The sequence below is a fragment of the Cherax quadricarinatus genome, chromosome 82, assembly GCF_038502225.1.
Source record: "Cherax quadricarinatus isolate ZL_2023a chromosome 82, ASM3850222v1, whole genome shotgun sequence".
Taxonomy (NCBI): domain Eukaryota; kingdom Metazoa; phylum Arthropoda; class Malacostraca; order Decapoda; family Parastacidae; genus Cherax; species Cherax quadricarinatus.
In genome coordinates, this window is record NC_091373.1 from 4,526,642 (window position 1) to 4,549,212 (window position 22,571).

Sequence of the window (22,571 nt, forward strand, 5' to 3'; positions counted from 1 at the left end):
GGAGCTGAGCTCAAAACATAGCTCTACATGAGGAACCCTAGCATCAATGACATAGATCTATATACGTACATGACAGACAGTGAAAGGGTTAAGACACCCCAAAGCGTTGTTGGGGTCATGCAGTGAGTCTGGTACAGTTTCATCTTTATTTTTTACTGCTCCAAATGTCTCCGAAATTTACCCTCTCTCCCTTCTTCCACACACAAAAAAGTTCTAAAATTAGCAGATTAAGAGCTACAATATCCATTTATTAAGAAACAATGTTGGGTAAATAGGCAACAAACTAGTAATATGAAATAAGCATGGCAGAGCAAGCCCCTTTTTTTATTAAGACAATGCTCTGCCTTAAACAGCATTTCTTCATGTCTTGTTAAAGACCTATTTATGGCAATAACACCATCTAATAAAAAGGTTTGATCTGCTACGTGGACTGATAAAACATTGGAAATCTGAATTCAAGCAACTGTTCATGAGTGAGCATTACACCCGGATATTTACTCAGTCCAACATCACTTGTATACACATCATTTTGATATGCAAAAGGACCAAGATTTAACCCCCAGATGAGGGAAGATGTATGGGCAAATCTCCTGACACCTGCATCCCCCTCTTCACCTAGCAATAATTAGGAGTTGGTTGGTGTGAGTTGAATTATAGGAAAAAAGGACCTAAAAGACCACCACTGGAGTGAGAGTTCAATGATGGAATTTATTGTTTATATGGTAGTTGATGTGGTTTAATGAAAAAGAGAGCAAAATTTGACAGCAAAGAATAGACTGTGCAATCAAATTTTGAGAATTTCTTACAATGAAAAGAGTCTAGGAGCTATTTTTTTTCCCACCATATCATCTAAATTAAATTGTGAGAAATGAGTATGTTACATTCAACAGGTATGTGTGAGTGTCAGATAGTAGAAGCAGTATTTATGACTGAGCATGCTGCTGGAGTGTGAGCAAGGTAACATTTATGAAGGGATTCAGGGTACACTGGTCAGCCAGACTGGAGGTGGGAAGTACAGTGCATGCACACTGAAGGAGGGATGGGGATACTAGAGTTTGGAAGGTCATCTGAGATGTAGTGTTGGCACACCTCTGGTAAGACAGTGATGGAGTGATGGTGAAAGTTTCTTCTTTTTCTGGGTCACCCTACCTCAGCAGGTAGGGTGACTGAGAAAAAAAAAAAACTTAATAATTATACAAGCTTTCAAATATAGGGATGAAGAAATAATGAAAGCTGTTTACAACATATATTACACACAAAAAAAATCTGAATATGCAGCTATTGTGCAGTGTCTAAAACTAAAAAAGATACCAGACAGATCAAATAGAAAACCCAGAGAAGAGCTACAAAATGAATCCCAGAGCTAAAAACTAAGTTAAGATGAAAGGCTGAAAACACTAAAGATGCCCACACAGGTTGATAGAACAGAAGGAGATATAACAAAATATAAGTTTATAAAAGGATATGAATGAATAGATAAAGGAGAGTTTTTAACCCTTTGACTGTCGGTGTCGTATATATACGTCTTACGAGCCAGTGTCGGTCAGGTATTAATACGCCAAAATTCTAGCAGCTTCAAATCAAGTGGGAGAAAGTTGGTAGGCCCACATGTGAGAGAATGGGTCTGTGTGGTCAGTGTGCACAGCATAAAAAGAATCCTGCAGCATGCAGTGCATAATGAGAAAAAAACTCCGACTGTGTTTTTGGATTAAAATGCCGAATTTGAGGTGTATTTTCGTATAGTATTTATGGTTGTATTCTCGCTTTCTTGGTCTCATTTGATAGACTGGAAGACACATTACAGAAATACACATTACAGAAAGGACCTTGAAATTGAGCTCAAATTAGCTCAAATTAGCCATTCTAATGCACAGTCACGAATGGGATGACTTTACTTATACAATTATTACAATAATGCAATAGTCTGCATAACAGTAAATGTTCTATTTTTTGTGTGAATAAAAATTCAAAATAGAAAGCAAGAGTAATATAAGAGGGGCCTGGAGACGTGACTAATGAACAGAGAAAATGTTATTTTAGTGCCAGGAATGTCTGCATTTTTTATTTTGGACCCTATTTTGAAACTGGCATCTTTTTTAATTTGCGTAAAATTGGCCAAATTGCCAATTTCTGACCACTTTATTGGGTAGTTGAAATTGGTAAATGGGCAGTTTCTTGTACTCAATTGATAGAACAAATGAAGTTCTAAAGAAATAGCAACGAGTTTGGTCAACTGGAACAATGGAATTGGCTGAAAATAGGGCTCAAAGTGGGCAAAATTGCCGATGCCTATATATCGCCAAGATCGCTAACTTTGTGAGAGTTTAATTCCGTAAGTTTTCCACCAAATTTCATACTTTTGGTGTCATTACCATAGGGAAAAGATTCTCTATCATTTCATAAGAAAAAATAATGTTTTTTCTGAATATTTTGCGACGCAGACACTTCAGGATTTGGTGTCTCGACAGTCAAAGGGTTAATACCTCAAACGGAACTGAAGGAATACTGGGATTTTTTTTTTTTTACAAATAGTGAAAAAATGGAATAAATTCAAAGAGGAGGTAGTAAGTGCTACAACCACTGGAAATTATAATTAATTAAATGATAAACATATGACTTCTAGTTCTGAAAGTTTTGATAAAAAATTAACAAATTTTTGAAGTTCGAGCTATTAAGCCTGGATTTGTGGTATCCTCCTGCATTACCATTTGTTTTCTTAATTAACAAAATTATAAAGCAAACAGAATATCTTAATACTTTCAAATTGCTATGTCTAGGAATGGTTGTACAAACACCCCAATGGTAATTCTGCAACAAATAACATTCGTCATTACTCATTCTCTAGCAATTTTTCCAAAAACACTTAGACATCAAGATTCAAGTGACCCATTAATTATAGCATTCCTACCAATTCTTCAGAGCACAGGCATTGTGCTGCCCACCTTCAAAACTCAGGGGTCAACTAACTAGTTTCACTGAATGACTTCATACATATTACTTTGCTCACACTCCAACAGCACACCAAATTCTAAGAGCCAATTGTTGCCGTTTACATACCTGCTGGATGCCTGGGCATCCAGCAGGCTCTTTAATTAAACATCCTTCAAAACCTGTATTGTAATTTCATCACTATAAAACATGGAAAGGTATAATACTAAATATGAAATATTTTTATCCTCGAAAACATTTCTGATTATAATACGAGTGTCTGAGGAAATAAGGTTCACAATGTAAAAATCATTTTGAGATCTTTCTCCAGAGTGCATCCCAATAGTAAGAGGAAATTACTTGGTACTACACAGTATAAAGTTTTTACCATTTCTAAAATAGAAATTAACCATCTTTCACAGTAATGTGACATGTTTGTAAGCAGAGTGATACTTAAAAAATGATGCTAAATGACATAAATTAGATGTACATATATACTGCAGTGTGTTTCCTTGCTTATACACATTATATGCACCTTGTAGAACCAAAATTATATTATCTGTATAATTTATTATCCATGCACATATATACCGCATAAATATTTAAATGCCTACACGAGTGGTACCAGCTGATAGTATTTATGTTGGAACATTAAATTCTATGGTCAAGAAATGGCAGCCCATCCTGAATCAAGTGCCTGTCTTGTGGAATGGGAGGAATCCTAGAACAGAGTGGACTGTTCAAGAAAATGTTTGGAGGCAAATTAATGTGTCATTGCAGATACACACTTTACTCATTGAAAGTGTATTGTTATTATATTTAGCATGAAACACTGTACAATGTATCAGACTAAGTATGTGAAATACTGAATCTAAAAAAATGCATATTATATAACTGATAACAAAAATACTTTATATAATATCTTGTGCCTGCAGTGTTCACCATCAGAGGAAATATATTAAACTAGATAAGAACATATTATACAAAGAACAAAAATGTGGTTAGAACAATTCACAATTAATTTGGAGAAAAAGCCTTAGAAGGTTTGGTCTACCATGGATCACTATTTAGTTGTGATAAAGAGAAAAGGGAAGCAACTCAGAAGACAAGTCAGGTAAAGAGGGAGGAGGGAGGAGGGAGGAGGGAGGAGGAGGAGGAGGAGGAGGAGGAGGAGGAGGAGGAGGGAGGAGGGAGGAGGGAGGTGGGAGGAGGGAGGAGGAGGAGGAGGAGGAGGAGGAGGAGGAGGAGGAGGAGGAGGAGGAAGGAGGGAGGAGGAGGAGGAGGAAGGAGGAGAGAGGAGGAGGAGGAGGAGGAGGAGGAGGAGGAGGAGGAGGAGGAGGAGGAGGAGGGAGGAGGAGGAGGAGGGAGGAGGAGGAGGGAGGAGGAGGAGGGAGGAGGAGGAGGGAGGAGGAGGAGGAGGAGGGAGGAGGAGGGAGGAGGAGGAGGGAGGAGGAGGAGGGAGGAAGAGGGAGGAGGGAGGAGGAGGGAGGAGGAGGAGGGAGGAGGAGGAGGGAGGAGGAGGAGGGAGGAGGAGGGAGGAGGAGGGAGGAGGAGGGAGGAGGAGGGAGGAGGAGGGAGGAGGAGGGAGGAGGAGGGAGGAGGAGGGAGGAGGGAGGAGGGAGGAGGGAGGAGGGAGGAGGGAGGAGGGAGGAAGGAGGAGGGAGGAAGGAGGAGGGATGAAGGAGGAGGGAGGAGGGAGGAGGGAGGAGGAGGAGGAGTCGAGGTCAAGTCAGAACAGTACACCGTGAAAAGCTCAAGTCCTCAGAACACATGACTTGACCTGACCCTTGCATTCTCCTCACATCATTTCCTGATGTGTCTTCTGGCTTTACTTTTTCTCTCACCTAAGATTTTATAATGATCCAGGATGAATTGAAACATGCTCAAAAGTTGTCTCCTGATTGTGGGACAAGTGTGCGAAGTTTATAAAGAGGATCAGAATCTACTCTCAGTATACAATGAAATATTGAAGGTTTTATAAATAAATGGGTAATCAAGACCATTCCTTACCTTTCCTGTTGGAATTCACTTCGACAGTATGTGCATTTTACAATGGGAAACGAACCTCTACACTCCTGGAAAAAAAATTGAGGCACTGCATTAATAGCGTATTCAGACAAATTCTCGCATTATAAATTTTATAAACAATGTAAAAATATACAGAACTCTTTGAGAAGAAACTACTTGAAACAGCAATGAACAGTAAACTCTCTACATTTGGCAGTTTGTAATTTGTGACATCCTATTACTGCAATTTAATATACAGTATAGTACGTACAGTACAGCAATATTCAACACCTGTGCTCTAATTGAGATAGGTAATCTGCTAGTATGCAGCTTTCTCAGGTTATAAGAGGGGTAAGAACGGAGTTTCTTCTATAAAAGGTCGAAACCTTGTCCGAGAGGGTGAGGAACAATCACAACTCTTAGGACCCAGCAAGGTGCTGGTCTGTCATCAAAATGGACCACCAGTGTAGAGTTCTCTAGTCAATGCCTTGACACACTACCCACCTTTTTCCTCATTTATCTTTCTATGTTCATCTCATCTTTCACAGACCCATCTGCTGACAAGTCTACTCCCAAACACTATCTAAATACATACAGTACATCTACTTCCTCCATACTCCCTCCCTTCAATCTGATATTCACTCTGTCCTTGCTTAGACTTTTTTGGTACACATTATCTTGCTCTTTTCTATGTTCAATTTTAATTTCCTTTTTTACACACCCTCCCAAATCTATCCATCTTTTGCAACTTGTCTTCAGAATCTGTCATCGGTAAAGAGCAACTGCGATAACTCCCACTGTATCAGATCCAATAATATTTAATCCCACACCTTTTCTCCAAAACCTTTGCATTCGCTTCTACAACCACATCCATAAATATGTTAACTTGACCATGATGACATCGTGCATCCTTGGCTAAGTCATACTTTTACTGGAAAACAAGTCCCTTCCCCCACCCCTCTTTCTCCTACATGCCTTAACTTGAGCCTTACTCTCTGCCTTATTGTCCTTTCTAAATGACAAATCATCTGACACTATACACAAACTCTATGTTCTTTCATTCTTTGAAATGGACTGCCTGGGTTTTTTGTCCAGTGCTCTCTGAGTTTATTTTTTTCATACCTGAGCAGTTGGAATTTGTCACCAATGAATATGACATTAATTTCCATTATCCACTGGTATATTTTATAGATTTCTGTTTGCAATGTTTCCATGTCTTCTACTACAGTGACTTTTATGCTTAATTTTGTATCTGCAATGTTCAATGCAAAGTTGTGGTTATGAGGATGAGAAACAGTAGAGGAACCAAGACCATGCCTTGGGATACTGAATATTTTACACTGAACAGCCATCGTAAACTCCTCTCTCCTATGTGCAAGTTATTTGTGTATTATTCCAGTCATGGTATTGTGCCTTTTTGTTCTGTACTGAACATTTTACTTTGCTAAGGTTAGAGTGTACTTTGTGTGCTACAATTACTTATCTATTTGTTAGAAAACTAATTATCTATTTTCCTACTGTTCCTGGTACTATATCTATTAACCATATTTTCTAAGATATCACTCCATGATCCTATCTGTCAAATGCCTTAGCATATGGCTGACCCAGCAGTTGTGATAAGCATGATCTCCTTGCTTAGATCTAGCATGCTGGTTTGGCTTGTGTAGGTTATGTTTTTTCATAAGATTTGTATTATGGCATCTCACCACCTTTTCAAAGATTTTTCAGATTGTGTGTGATGTTAGTGTTACTGGTCTGTAGTTTTTACCTAAGGTACTATGTATGCATTTCACAGTCCTCCTGCCTCCGTTGTGCAGAGGAACTCCTGGTGTGTCAGTGCTTTTAAATGTCTTTGGGATTTCACATACAACAGATCTAAGCCTTCTCCAAAGAATAATGAGTACTTGTGGGTAGCCCCTTGTGCCTCATTACAAATACTTGTATAAAGTTCCATTTATCAGGCCCAGGTGCTGCATGTGGGAGCATCTTTTGTAAATTTCCTTTTTGAATTCTGAGAACTTTGTGCTCATGTCAGATATATGATACAGTAGGGTCCCACTTTACGGCATTCTGCTAATACGGCAATTTCAAATTATGACCAAAACTTTACACAAATAACCCGCACATAAAAGAGAGAAGCTTACGACGACGTTTCGGTCCGACTTGGACCACTGACGAAGTCACACTGTTATTTGTGTATCGTTCCAGTCATGGTATTGTGCCTTTTTTTGTTATTTATGACCAAAACTTGCTATACGACAAGTGGTCTTTCTAATATGGCGTGCCCCACCCAGTTTGTTTACATTCATGAGCACATCTCTCCATTATGTCTGGAAATTTTCCAAAATTTCATTTCAAGTGTTTTAAAGTTATTGAATACAGTATTTTATATGTACTCTGATAATTATACTTATGTCTACCTGTTCCTAAATATACTTGCACACCGTGCTGGCGTGCAGGTACACATTAAAATCACTGTCCCCCTACTCTTGATGCCACATAATAGTAGTCTCTTGGGCACATTAAATGTCATATATTATGTTAATATAGACATTTCCATTAATCCATCTATGATATTCTTTTCAAAATTATGTAATAAACATGCTACATAACATGTAAACATGATACATACAACCACAGTACAAAAATTGACAAATATGAGATTTGTTAACATGTAAACATGATACATACAACCACAGTACAAAAATTGACAAATATGAGATTTGTTTACCAAGTGGTTTGTAGGAGTGTCAGAAGAATTACATTTTCTCTAGCCAAACACCAGTTACTCAACTGTAGAAAAATATTCCTTTCACATGCCTTCACTCTATCTACAGCTATTCACGACCCCTGTGGGTTTAGCACTTCTTTTTTATAATAATAATATCATTCACTCTAAAAATGGTGTGCTGCATGAAAATGAGAGTGTTGTTGTTTATTTATTCTGTACTAGCTTATCAGAGCATCATTCCTTCTAAAATGATGTTACATGAGAATGGAAGTGTTGGTCTTTATTTATTTTACTGTACCACTGTGGAGACAACTTGTACACAATGTAAGATGTTTGTATGAATGTGTATGAACCATAAACAGATGCTTCGTCCGTTTGTTTACATAGTACTCTGCATGGGTGGGGTAGCCAGGAGGGCTACCCTACCCTACCTCCCACACCTGACTTTCTACAAATAAATACTTTTCACCTCTCACCCTACATAAAGACCATTAAGACTACAAATTTTTTAAGGTAAGTAATGAGTGTACTGTATATGCATTTTATCAGTCTAGAGTGCTTTAAGTGTCGTAGTATATTATGTGTCAGTGGGCTGGCCAGGAGGGCTACCATACCTACCCACACCTGACTTCTTATAATAAATACTACTCACCTTTTGCCCTACATTAAGACTACAAATATTTTGAGGTAAATAATGAGTGTACTGTGTGTATTTTACTTTGCATTGTACAGTGGTCCCTCGCTTTTCGTAGTTCTCGGCAATCGTAAATTTCGCCAATCATAGGGGTATTTTTGTATAAACATGGACTCGCTTTTCATAGGTTGACTCGCGAATAGTAGTTCGTCCAGGACTCTTACGCACGGTGTGAGCCGGGGAGGCCTCCCTACCCAGCCAGTCTGGCATTGTTTACCAGTGAGTGAAGGTCCCCTCAAGTGCTCCTACGAAATATTTCATAATACATGTATTCCACTCATTTTAGTGCTTGCAAGTACTAAATAAGCTACCATGGCTCCAAAGAAAGCTCCTAGTGCCAAGCCTGTGGTAAAGAAGGTGAGAAATATGTACAGTGACAAAGTCTTGTACCATTTTAGGGAAGTGTTAAAGAGACGCCAGAAACAGAGCTCTCTCCACAGTTACTTTGCGAGACAGGACTAGAGTGATTCTCAAGGTGGTCCTAGTGGCAGAGAAGAGAAGCAACCCCAGAGAAGCAATTGGTACCTGAGGTGTTGCTGGAAGGGGATTCCCCTTCCAAACTGTAAACAATCCAATCTCCTCCTCCAGTCTCCCATACACTAAGAAGAATCTCCAATAAAGGTAAGTGTTATGCTGTTAATGTTTCATTCATCATTTCCCATTGTATAGTTTATGTACTACATGTATATTTCATGTAAAAAATTTTTTTGTTTTAATACTTCTGAGTGTCAGAAACGGATTAATTGTATTTACATTATTTCTTATGGGGAAAATTGATTCGCAAATCGTAAATTTCGTTTATAGTAGCTCCTCCAGGAACGGATTAATGACGAAAAACGAGGGACCACTGTATTTTAATGCCTAGTTCTACTGCTAACTTAATATATGTTAGTGTAAACTTGTTATCTGGCATTTATGTGGAAAATATTGGTGTTCTGCTTTCTGGCGATGTCTGCTTTGCGGCAGTAGCTTGGAACCTAACCTGCCGTACAAGTGGGGCCCTACTGTATATGGGCAATGGTAATAAAAATCAAACTACTGTATCTGGATCCTCAACTCTCCTGTCATTTAGTGGACTGCTGTACACTGACTCACATTAGCCTTTCAAAATTTCATTTTGTACACGAACCTCCTGCGATTAGTGAGCTAATCTGAGTTTTTTTTTATGCAGATTCTGAAAATGTGTTGCAAAATTAACCCTTAAACGGTCCAAACAGATCGATGTTCAAATTCGTAGTGCTACAAAAGTAGATCTACTTTTTTTCACATATTTTCAAATATAACAAAAAAAAATGTAGATAAAAGTTTTTTTTACACGATTTCAAATGTAAAACAAAAAAGATCTACATTTTTTTACATATTTTCAGATGTTGAAAAAACGTATATATATGTTTGGACCGTTTAAGGGTTAAAGATCTTTTACTATTTCCGGAAAAAATTTTTTTTTTCCTTTTTTGCTCTTCTATCGTATATGAATACAGTATAGCCTCTCCTCATTTAGCAACGTACTCATTTACTGATGACTCAGACTTACGATAGGTTATCTGATCACTATGCATACTTAAATAATGTATATTAGAGCTGATTTCCTCTTTTCTATTTAATAAAATATACAGTACACTACTGTATAAACATTTAAAAATATATCATAAATGTTATAAATGGTGCAAAGGCAACATTAAAACAATATCAAAGATAGTTACAGCATGCTCATCACTTAGCGACAAATTCGTTTACCGACACAGTCTTAGGAACGGAACTCCGGCGTTAAGTGAGGAGAGGCTGAATTTAATAAGACATGACCTGTGAACACGCAATGAGCTCAAATCTAAAACACACTTAATATAGTGACTGAATTTTGCTCAGTATTTGTGGATTTCCCACAACCAACAGTGATATGGGGAGTGTGACCAAAAGCCCAAATGTCGTTTGATTAAAAATAACTTTTTGGTCAACAATGCTGCCCAGTTATCTCTATCTTTGTTAGTACATACTAAAAAGGTTGGAAATTGAAAACCACCTGTGGGAGATGCAGAATGCGTAGACTGAAAATTCACCGCCCTGAATTTCGCCATACCCAGGGATCCAGCAAAAGCTAGCTCTTTTGTGGGTTTGCTAAAGATGTAACAAAACCAACATTAAATGCAAAGATTTAAGGGAAGTAATCAAAGCTATGAACTGCTTGTAACAATTTGACTGTCGGACCACAATCAATAATGAGGCAAAGATGGTAGCAATGTGAATGATAGCAATGAGAATCATTACTATTATGTGTATAGAGAAGCACTAAATACTGGGGAATGAGATGAAATCAGGAATGATCCAAGACAACAGAGAAAAGCATACAACTCAGTTGTGAAAATACAATACTAGGCAACTATAGTATTCACCCTTGTGTTACATGATCAGGAAAAAAAACAGTTGCCTGTCTCACCTGGTCTTAGTATTTGGAGCCATTAGGGTATACAGCAGTTGCATCAATATGACTGAAAAGCGATAGTGATCAAGACAGGATCAGAAGTAGTTCCCCACACTAGAGATAAGCTGGCCTTTGAGCTCTAGTCGATTGTGAATTTCTCTTACATTTCAAAGGTTTGTGTGTGGAAGAATATTCAAGAGCAAGATGACAACCCTCAGAGTAAATCTATTTGAGCATATAGACTGAAAAGAATGCAAGCCGCCACCTGGAGTTTTTTAAAAAAGGCATCAGTTTGAGAGGCAACCCATACGTAAACAACAAGAACTTGGTAGAGTAATATATGGAAACTGGTCCTGTAACTAACCAATGGTATACATGTACAGGAAATGGAAGGAAAACTAAGAGAAGATATGTATGCCTAGCAAGAGTGTGCCAAAATGCAGAGAAGAAATTCATACCCAAGAGAAAAGCAGAGAAGATAGCTCATGGTTAAACCCCAGCTGAGAAGTAAAAATAATAAATATCAGAGTATGAAAGAGATAAAGAAAACAGAGGATGGAAGTCCGCAAAAACGTGAGCTAAAACAGAAGTAAAGCTTCTACATATTCCCCTCAGGTAAGATAATAGAGACCAAAAAATTAAGAACTGACAAGTAATGAGAGGGAGATTGCCAAGAAAATGAACCCTTTCACTGTCGCAAGTACTGACAGTATTGCAATCTTAAAAATAAAATTATCTTCTGAAATGGTAGATAATCTTCTTCTGAAGACGACAGCAAAACTGTGAATTTGATGAAAAACTTAGAGTTACACAAGCATAAAGTTGGAGGTCTTGGCACAAATTATGCATTACTGATTTTGCCCACTGAGGCTTCAAGTGCACAAAATTTGGTAGCATGGCCAGTTTTACACAAAATTCAACAAATTCCAATCTAAAAACAGTCCAAAATAAACACTAGACATTCCAGCAACCTTTCCTCTATTCATTAATCATATCCCCAGGTCTCTCCTATATAACACTTGCCCTCCACTGATTCCATCACTACACAAAAAAAAAAAAAATTAACATTTTACCCTATTTCTTGGCTAATAAAATACAGTAACACCCTGGTTTTTGTCCTTAATCCATTCCAGAAGGTCGGCCGAAATCCAAAATGGACGAAAATCGAAGTAATATTTCCCATAAAAACATAAATCCAATTAATCCGTTCCAGACACCAAAAAATATTAACAAAAAAATTCATTTTATAGAGAATAACTATAGTAGTTTTACATACAGAAAACAATGAAAAATAAATACTATAAAGCATTAATTTTAACCCTTAAACGGTCCAAACGTATATATATACGTTCTCTCGCATAGCGCCCCGAATTTTGCGAAAAAAAATCGTGTTTTTTTTTTTAATAGGAAAAAAGAGCATATGGTACCCAGGCGTCCAATTTTTTTTCATATGGCGCACAGTGAGTGCACACACCCATTCTCTCATGTCTAGGCGACTCAGGCTTATCATGGCAATGTTGAATGAATGACAAATGAAACGTATATATATGTTTGGGGCGCTATGCGAGAGAACGTATATATACGTTTGGACCGTTAAAGGGTTAATGGATAAATGAACATTTAAATCAGTTTTACCTTTCTTGAAGACTCCTGTTGGCATATTCTTTACGAGATCCGGATGCAACTGCCTTGCCTTTTCGAAAATTATTACCTCCACAACACTATCTCCCATTAACTGTTTTTCCTTGATCCACACCAACAACAACCTCTCAACATCTTCAATTGTTTGCCATCACTACCACCATCACTTCCACCCTCTATTACCATCACTATCACCCTCTACCACCATCACAACCACCCTCTTCTGAAAAGCAGCATCTCAGGAGGATGGCCGCATCTGATACGGACGATTTCTGAGCGGATGTATGAAACCCGGGGGAAAATTTCACCGAAAAAAGTGCTTGAAATCAGAATTGTATGATTTCTGCACCAGACAAAAACTGAAGGTTCGCTGTATAACTAAGATTGGTAATAGTTTAAGCCATCTCAATAGTTAAAGGATACCTAGTAAAAATCTATAAACCAGACCAGGGAAAAAATAAGGGGTGCACTACCCTCAGGGAAAAAAATTAATATTTCTGCCACTTTGAGGCCTATTTCAAGTCACTACCAGTCTGAAACCAACCAGAAGCATCTCCATTTCACTAATATGTCATCCATTCTATTAATATAAACAACCCTAGAAAACACCTCAAAGTTACTATTTTAAACCAAACTTAACCCCTTGACTGTCACAACCCCCAATCCTGAGGTGTCTCCTGGTGTTGCAAAATTTCAAAAAAAAAAAAAAATTATTTTTTCTAACGAAATGATAGAGAATCTTTTCCCGATTGTAATGACACCAAAAAAATGAAATTTGATGGAAAATGACGGAATTATGCTCTCGCGAAGTTAGCGACCTCAGCGATATTTACAAATCAGCAATTTTGCCCACTTTGAGCCCTATTTTCGGCTAATTCCATTGTTCCAGTCGACCAAACTCATAGCTATTTCTTTAGAACTCCATTTTTTCTATCGATTGAGTACAAGAAACTGCCCATTTACCGATTTCAACTACCCAATAATGTGGTCAGAAATTTGCAATTTGGCCAATTTCACAAAAATTAAAAAATATGACAATGTCAAAATAAGGTCCAGAATGAACAATGCAGACATTCCTGGCTCTAAAATAACATTTTCTTTGTTCATCAGTCACATCTCCAAGCCTCTCTGATATTACTCTTGCTCTCTATTTTGAATTTTTATTCAAATAAGGAGGCCTGGTCACAGACCGGGCCGCGGGGGCGTTGACCCCCGAAACTCTCTCCAGGTAATCTCCAGGTAAATAAAAATAAAAGATTTACTGTTGTGCAGACTACTGCAATACTGTAATAATTGTACAAATAATGTCAGCCCATTTATGACTGCATATTAGAATGGCCAGTTGGACATTTATTGGACAATGACATCATTTGTTTACTTTTGAACATGGTAAAAATCAAACATTTCCCCTACTTTGAGCTCCATTTCAAGGTTCTTTTTATAGTAAAACCAATCAAAATCACCTCTATTTCTATGTTTTCCATTCTATCAAATGAGACCAAGAAAACGAGAATACACCCATAAATACTATACAAAAATAGACCACAAAGTTGGCATTTTAACCCTTAAACGGTCCTAACAGATCGACGTTCAAATTCGTAGTGCTACAAAAGTAGATTTACTTTTTTTTACATATTTTCAAATACAGTGGACCCCCGGTTAACGATTTTAATCCGTGCAAGAGGGGTAATTGTTATGCGAAATAATCGTTATGTGAATGAATTTTCCCCATAAGAAATAATGGAAATAAAATTAATCCGTGCAAGACACCCAAAAGTATGAAAACAAAAATTTTACCACATGAAATATACATTTTCCCACACACAAAGAGAAGGATACATGCACAATAGTAGAGTAGTACATGCACAGTATATATTGTGCATGTACTAGTCTACTAAATGAAGAATAAATGACACTTACCTTTATTGAAGATGCAGCAATGACTGATGAGACACTGTGTCCTGGGAGTGCCTTTTCCTCCTGAGTACTGTAGGTCCTGTTTGGCATTTTCTTCCAGAACAGGCCTTATCACACTGTGTATGCCACTACGATTCTTAAATCTCTCAAACCAACCTTTGCTGGCTTTAAATTCACCAATATGAGCACTAGTTCCAGGCATTTTTCCCTGTTCACCTGGGTGTTAGTCGACTTGTGTGGGTTGCATCCTGGGAGATAAGATTAAGGACCCCAATGGAAATAAGTTAGACAGTCTTGGATGACACTGACTTTTTTGGGTTATCCTGGGTGGCAAATCCTCTGGGGTTAATTGTTTCTTGGTATTCTCAATAAGCCACACCAACAACGGTGCTACAGCAGCAGCAGCAGCTGACAGTGCAGCAGCAGCAGCAGCTGTACCACCAATAGTAGCGATGGTTGATTGGGGTTTATTATACAACCTGGCCAGCTCGGAGACATGCACTCCACTTTCATACTTATCAATGATCTTTTTCTTCATCTCTATTGTAATTCTCACCCTTATTGCTGTAGGGTTGGCACTAGAAGCTTTCTTGGGGCCCATGGTCACTTATTTTCCAGAAAAAGCACCGAAAACACTGTAATAATACGAAATATTCCGATTGTATGCTTGGATGTTACCGCGGAGGCTGGCTGGTAAACAATGCCACCGGCGGAACATGTGAGCGCGTCTCGGAAGAAAATCGGTAAGCGGGTTTTTAAGCGGTATGTGAGGCAAAATTTTTGCAATTAAAGTAAGCGGTATGCGAAATAATCGCTATGTGATGCCATCGTTATGCGGGGGTCCACTGTATAACAAAAAAATGTAGATAAAAGTTTTTTTTACACATTTTCAAATGTAAAATAAAAAAGATCTACATTTTTTTACATACTTTCAGATGTTGAAAAAACGTATATACAGTGGACCCCCGGTTTACGATATTTTTTCATTCCAGAAGTATGTTCAGGTGCCAGTACTGACCGAATTTGTTCCCATAAGGAATATTGTGGAGTAGATTAGTCCATTTCAGACCCCCAAACATACACGTACAAACGCACTTACATAAATACACTTACATAATTGGTCGCATTGGGAGGTGATCGTTAAGCGGGGGTCCACTGTATACGTTTGGACCATTTAAGGGTTAATTAAAAAAAAAACGGTCGGAGTTTTTTTTTTTCTCATTATGCACTGCATGTTCCAGGATTTCTTTTATATAGTGCACACTGACCACACAGACCCATTCTCTCACATGTGGGCCTACCAGCTTTCTCCTGCTTGATTTGAAGCCACTAGAATTTATGAGTACAGTATATACGTCAAACATGGTACCTCGTAAGATGTATATATATGACCAAAACAGTCAAAGGGTTAAGATCAGAGGTTAGTTGTTCCCATCATGCACTGGGCAGGAAGTTTTTTTTTATAATATGCACACCCACTATACAGACCCATTATCTCATATCCAGGCAAAAATTTACCACTCACAGCAGATATGAGGTCACTGTGCTTAAGACAGATCTACGTGAGGGACACTGTGTCCCATACAGATCTGCTGATTGATGTGGGAGATAGTGAAAGGGTTAACAAGCATTACAAGGATATACTACTGTATATTTACCAAGAAAACAGGAGAGAATGGCTAGACCAGCATAGACTAAACAATACTGCCAAAGTGAATATAGCAAAGTTGACTAGACACTTTTTTTTTTTCCAACAAACTGGCCATCTCCCACTGAGGTAGAGTGACTCAAAAAAGAAACACCTTCACCATCATTTGCTCCATTACTGTCTTGCCAAAGGGGCACCTATATAGTTCAAAACTGAAGACATCCCCACCCCTCCATCAAGCTTGACACATCATAAGTACTAATGGGACTAGACAAAGTGTTTCCTTGGGTCTCACAAGAGGAAGTAGACACATTACATGAACTGTATGGGAAAATCTACTTATCACTGATGGAGACAGAGCATATTATGGAAAGTTGGAAAATGGCAAATGTCTTTAAAAAAAATTCACAAAAAGGGACAGACAGGAAGCATTGAATTAAAGGTGGGTATGCTTGCTGCACACACACACTAGGGTAAAGTGATGAAGAAAGACAATAAGTACAGTGGTGGAGCATATGGAGAGGTATGGAGTCCAATGTTAACCAGTATAGATATATACCCTTGATGAATTTCAAATCGTACCACCCCTAGAGCCCAGCCATGGGCCAGGTTCATCTGGTGCTAGCCTGGTGAACCAAGCTGTTGCTGCAGGAGGCCCACTGCCTCACTTATCCATCACAGCCTGGTTGATCTGGCACCTGGTGATTACACTTGTCTGGTTTCCTCTTGAAGACTTCTACACTTGTTCCAGCAGTGTTTCTGATATCTTCTGGTAAGATGTTGAATAATCTGGGGCCACAGATGTTGATACAGTGTTCCCTTATTGTGCCCGCCACACCCCTGCTTTTCACTGGGTTTATTTTGCACTACCTCCCACATCTCTTGCTCCAGTACGTTGTTAGGGCAGTGTGCAGATTTAGGACCAGGCCCTTAAGTACTATCCAGGTACATGTACAAGTATATACACCTACCATCCGACTTACGACATGCTCGACATACAACCACTCAACTTACGACCACGTTTTGTATGCCAAATTTCTGGGAAATAAACAACTGTGTTGTACACAGTGTTTATCCTAAACTTTACAGTATAAAATACAGTACTAACAGCATAAAAAGTAAAGTAAAAAATGAAATACCAAAATAAAACAATAAAATAAAATCATTATAAAAATGTAATGTTGATATTCAGTAGTAAGGTTCGACTTACATCCATTTTGACTTATGACCAGTTGGTCAGAACCAAGCTCGATTGTAAGTCGGATGGTAGGTGTATTACCATGTATCTCTATTTCCTCCGCTCCCGTGAGTACATACTATTTAAGAGTTTAAGGCGTTACCAGTAATTTAAGTACTTTACAGGCTCTATGCGGGCCATAAACAATCTCCGTATTTGCTTCAGCTCTGATATTTCTTCAGCCTTAAACGAGGCCGTCAACACTGAACAATATTCCAAATGAGGGAGCAGTGGCGATTTGAAAAGTGTCACCACTGGCATTATTTCCCTTGCTTTGAAAGATCTCATTACCACTCAATCATCCTCCTGGCTGTTGTGACCTTAGTCTTATTATGTTCTTGGAAATAAAGGTCAGTTAAATAATTATTCCCAAGTCTTTCTTACACATGTTCCTTTTGTTCTATTTGACAATTCTCATGAGCTTAGCATAGTGTTCCTTTTGAGTTCATCATTCTTTCCATACCTAAGCAGTTAGAACTTATCACCACCGAACATCATGTTCTCCACTGCCCACTAGAAAACATTGCTAATAACTTCCTGAAATTTTTCAGTGTCTTCTACTGGAGTGACTTTCATACATATTTTAGTGTCATCTGCAAATGATGATACAAAACTGTGATAAGTGTTTATATCTATGTCTGCTGTGATGATAAGAAACAGCAGAGGTGCCAGGACAATGCCTTGGAGAACTGAGCCTTTTATCTCGCTGATGCTGGATTTACTCTTTACTACTACTTTTTGTGTTGTGTGTGTTAGGAACTTGAAAATCCATCTGCCTACCTTCCCTGTAATGTCTATGGCCCTCATTTTGTGTGCAATCACTCCATGATCACATGTCAAATACTTTCACAAAGTCTATGTATATCACATCTGTATTTTGGTTGTCTTCCAAAGCCTCCACAATTCTGTCATAGTGGCTTAGCAGCTGTGACAGACATGATTGTCCTACTCGAAAACCATGCTAGTTTGTGTTATGCCAATTGTGCTGTTCCGTGAAATTCGTAATCTGCCGTCTCATCATTCTTTCAGAAGTTTTTATGATGTGAGAAATTAGTGCTACTGGTCTGTAATTTTTAGCAAAGGAGCTATGTCTGCACTCATTAAAGTCTGGTATTTCACCCATGTCTAGGCTCTTTCTCTAGAGAATACTGAGGGCTCTTGCTGGTGGTACTTTGCACTTTTTTTAAAATAAGGCATTCCATGAATCTGGTCCAGGTGCTGAGCGAGTGGGCATGACTTCAATTTCTTTTTCGAAATCTATAGGGTTGATACATACTAATATCAGATAGTTGGTCTGCCCAGCCTTCTGCTAGAGTGAAAAACATTTCTGCATTCTCTACCCTGCTGTCATTTAGTGGACTGCTGAACACCGACTCTACTGTTCCTTTAGAATTTCACTCATTCCTGTTCAGCATCAGTATACGAGTCTCCTCTCATTAATAGTCCACTTCTACAGGTAGTTCTTGGCATGGATTTTGCATATGAAATATTTTGGGTTTCTTGCAATATCCTGGATGGCCTTTTGTTCTATTTGTGCTTCTTCTGTTTGGCTAAGACTATCTAAGGCTAAGACTGTCTCGGCTAAGACTACCTTTCCTTCTTTGTGACATGTTTATGTTTTAAAGTGATTCAATAACCCATTTTCTTCTTTGATACCATCTCCTATGCTCTTTCTCCATACATTTATATACATGTATACTGTATATAGAGGTGGCCCTCCACATTCGCAAGTTCCACTTTCGTGAGCTTCGAACATTCGCGAATGCCCAGCCTCCCAATCATATTAACCCCTTCAGGGTCCAAGGCCCAAATCTGAAGTGGTGCCCCAGTGTCCAAGAATTTTCAAAAAAAAAAATTTGTTATTTTTTCTTATGAAATGGTAGAGAATCTTTTTGTGAAGGTAATAAAACAAAAAGTACGAAATTTGATGGAAAATTGACAAAATTATGCTCTCGCGAATTTTGATGTGTCAGCGATATTTACGAATCGGCAATTTTGCCGACTTTGACTCCCATTTTAGGCCAATTACATTATTCCAGTCAACCAAATTCTTAGCTATTTCACTAGTATTACTTCTATTCTATCGATTGAGCACAAGAAATCAGCAAGTCAACTGTTTCAACTACAAATTAAAGTGATCGGAAATTGTTAATTTGGCCAATTTAACACAAAGTTCAAAATATTCCAATTTCAAAATAGGGTCCAGAATAAACAATGTAGGTATTCCTGGAACTAAACTAACATTTCCTCTGTTCATTAGTTACGTTTTGAGGCTTTACAAATAAATTCTATTTTGATTTTTTATTCACATAATGAATTTTTATTCGCACCAAAAAATAGAAGATTTACTGTTATGCAATACTGTAATAATTGTATAAATATCATCACCATATTTGTGAATGCATATTAGACCCACCAGCTGGCGTGTGTTAGACGTGTGAGGTCGTTTGTTTACTCTTGAATATCGGCAAAAATTTAACATTTCTGCTACTTTGAGCTCAGTTTCAAGCCATTTCCAGTGCTAAAACCAATCAAAATCATCTCTATTTCTGTAATATGTCTTCCATTCTATCAATTGAGACCAAGAAATCGCAAATACAACTATAAAAAACATACGAAAAAACACTGCAAAGTCGCTGTTTTAATCGAAAAATCATGATTTCAGTTTTTTTTCTCTCATTATACACAGTGTGCTGCAGGATCTGTTTTATGTGGTGCACACATACCACATAGATGTATTCTCTCATATCTAGGCCCAAATGTACCACTCACAGTTTATCAGAGTGAGCTGAGCTCATGACGTAGATCTACGGTTTGGACCCTGAACGTAAAGCCGTAGATCTACGGGACGGACCCTGAAAGGGTTAATGATTCCTGCCGCATCCCTACTACCCTCCCTCTTACTCCCTCAACCGGAAACCAGCCCACCAGTCCGCCACTCACTCAGTTGTTGTCCAGATATGAGTGTCACTCAATACTGGAAGAAATTCACCATCGCTGACTGCCTCTCAATAGTGCATGAGTGTGTCAAGGATTTGCGCCCTCAGACAGTGAAGGGTTGTTGGAGGGCTTTGTGGCCAGTGAGTGAGTGAGTGAGTGTGAGTGTGAGTGTGAGTGTGAGTGTGAGTGTGTGTGTGTGTGTGTGTGTGTGTGTGTGTGTGTGTGTGTGTGTGTGTGTGTGTGTGTGTGTGTGTGATTTTTGTTGGATTTGGTCCTCAGGACGAGGTTAACAAAGCCCTGAGGAAGGCTGTGGAGTTAGCAAGGCTAGTTGGTGGTGAAGGGTTCGAGGAAATGCAGGAGGGTGAGGTGGGAGAACTGGTTGAAGAACATGCACCGGGCCTAAATGATGAAGAGTTGTTGAAGATTGTGCAGGCAGAGAATGAGGATAAGAAGAGGAGAGTGTTGCTGAGGCCAATCAACCTCAAGCCCTTGAAAAACTAGGGCAGGCGATGAGAATGACAGCACTGCTCAAACAATTTTTTTACGACAGACCCATCGATGTTGAGGGCTTTGATGGTGATGAATGACATTGATAGGAGCATAATTCCCTACAAAACTCTGCTTGTAGATATGAAGAGGAAACAGTCTCATTTGTTATTAAACCTTAACATGTATGTATACACAATACATGTATGTATTTTATGATGGTTTCATGTGTTTTATGATTGTTCATAGTTCAATAGGTTAAGGAAGCAGTATTGTTAGGCACCCGATCTGCATGACAGTGTCTTCCACTGCAGACACTGCAAGGCTCCAGGCGGACATCAACCAAATCTTTCAATGGGCTGCAGAAAACAATATGAAGTTCAATGATGAGAAATTTCAATTACTCCGATATGGTAAACATGAGGAAATTAAAACTTCATCAGAGTATAAAACAAATTTCAGCCACAAAATTGAGCGAAAAACTAATGTCAAAGACCTGGGAGTGATTATGTCGGAGGATCTCATCTTCAAGGACCATAACATTGTATCAATCACATCTGCTAGAAAAATGACAGGATGGATAATGAGAACCTTCAAAACTAGGGATGCCAAGCCCATGATGACAATCTTCAGGTCACTTGTTCTATCAAGGCTGGAATATTCCTGCACACTAACAGCACCTTTCAAGGCAGGTGAAACTGCTGACCTAGAAAATATACAGAGAACCTTCATGGCACGCATAACGGAGATAAAACACCTCAATTACTGGGAGCGCTTGAAGTTCCTGAACCTGCACTCCCTGGAATGCAGGAAGGAGAGATACATGATTATATACTCCTGGAAAATCCTAGAGGGACTAGTACCGAACTTACAAACGAAAATCACTCACTACGAAAGCAAAAGACTCGGCAGACGATGCAACATCCCCCCAATGAAAAGCAGGGGTGTCACTAGCACGTTAAGAGACAACACAATAAGTGTCAGGGGCCCAAGACTGTTCAACTGCCTCCCAGCATACATAAGGGGATTACCAATAGACCCCTGGCTGTCTTCAAGCAGGCACTGGACAAGCACCTAAAGCTGGTACCTGACCAGCCGGGTTGTGGCTCATAAGTTGGAATGCGTGCAGCCAGCAGTAACAGCCTGGTTGATCAGGCCCTGATCCACCATGAGGCCTGGTCACAGATCAGGCCGCGGGGGCGTTGACCCCCGGAACTCTCTCAAGGTAAACTCCAGGTAAGTAAATGCGATTATTATATTTCCCTATAATATATTTGTGCACCAAACATTCGTAAATTTTCAACATTTGAGAGGTTCTTGATCCCCTAACCCTCGAGAATGTGGAGGGCCACCTGTATATAAAACCGACCTTCTGAGTTTTCTTAATGGTATGTATTTAATACAGACCTTGTATGCTTCTGCATTCAGCTTCTCCAGGCACTGGTGAGGATTTAGTGTGCTCATGCCTGTTTCCCAGGATATGACTGATAGTTCTTGATTTATTTTATCCCGGTCAATCCCTTCTCTTAACATTATTGCTGTAGTTAACTAATCCTGAGTTCAGACTCATTTGTACTTCTATGGTGTTGTGATCAGAGTACATTGTTTTTGTATTTGTTATTTCTCTGATTAGTTCTGCATTTTTTGTGAATATCAAATCCAGGGTATTTTTATTTCTAGTGGGATCAGTTATCTGTTGATTCAGTGAGTACTTTTCACAAAGTCTCTTTAGTTCCCTGGTATGTACCTGTTGAGCCAGAGTGTTTCCAGGAGATATTTTGAGTCATCTTCCATTTTACATGTGGGAAATTAAAATCTCCAAGAAGGATAATAGTTGGTGTGGGATTTTCCAGCCTATCCAAACAGTTATCTATCTTGACTGGTCTGTGAATTTTTCAGCAGGCTTCAAGAAGACTTCAGAGG

At 38.7% G+C, this 22,571-nt stretch overlaps 1 protein-coding gene across 1 annotated transcript in view; it reads right to left on the bottom strand.

Annotated features, from left to right (window-relative positions):
- The window catches only part of LOC138855131 (protein FAM76A-like), a 39,355-nt gene that overhangs the window by 10,604 nt on the left and 6,180 nt on the right, over positions 1 to 22,571 (bottom strand). Inside the window, exon 2 of the mRNA XM_070102538.1 lies at positions 4,939 to 5,003. Within this exon, the coding sequence (XP_069958639.1) occupies positions 4,939 to 5,003 (65 nt within the window). The remainder of the gene's footprint in view (positions 1 to 4,938; positions 5,004 to 22,571) is intronic.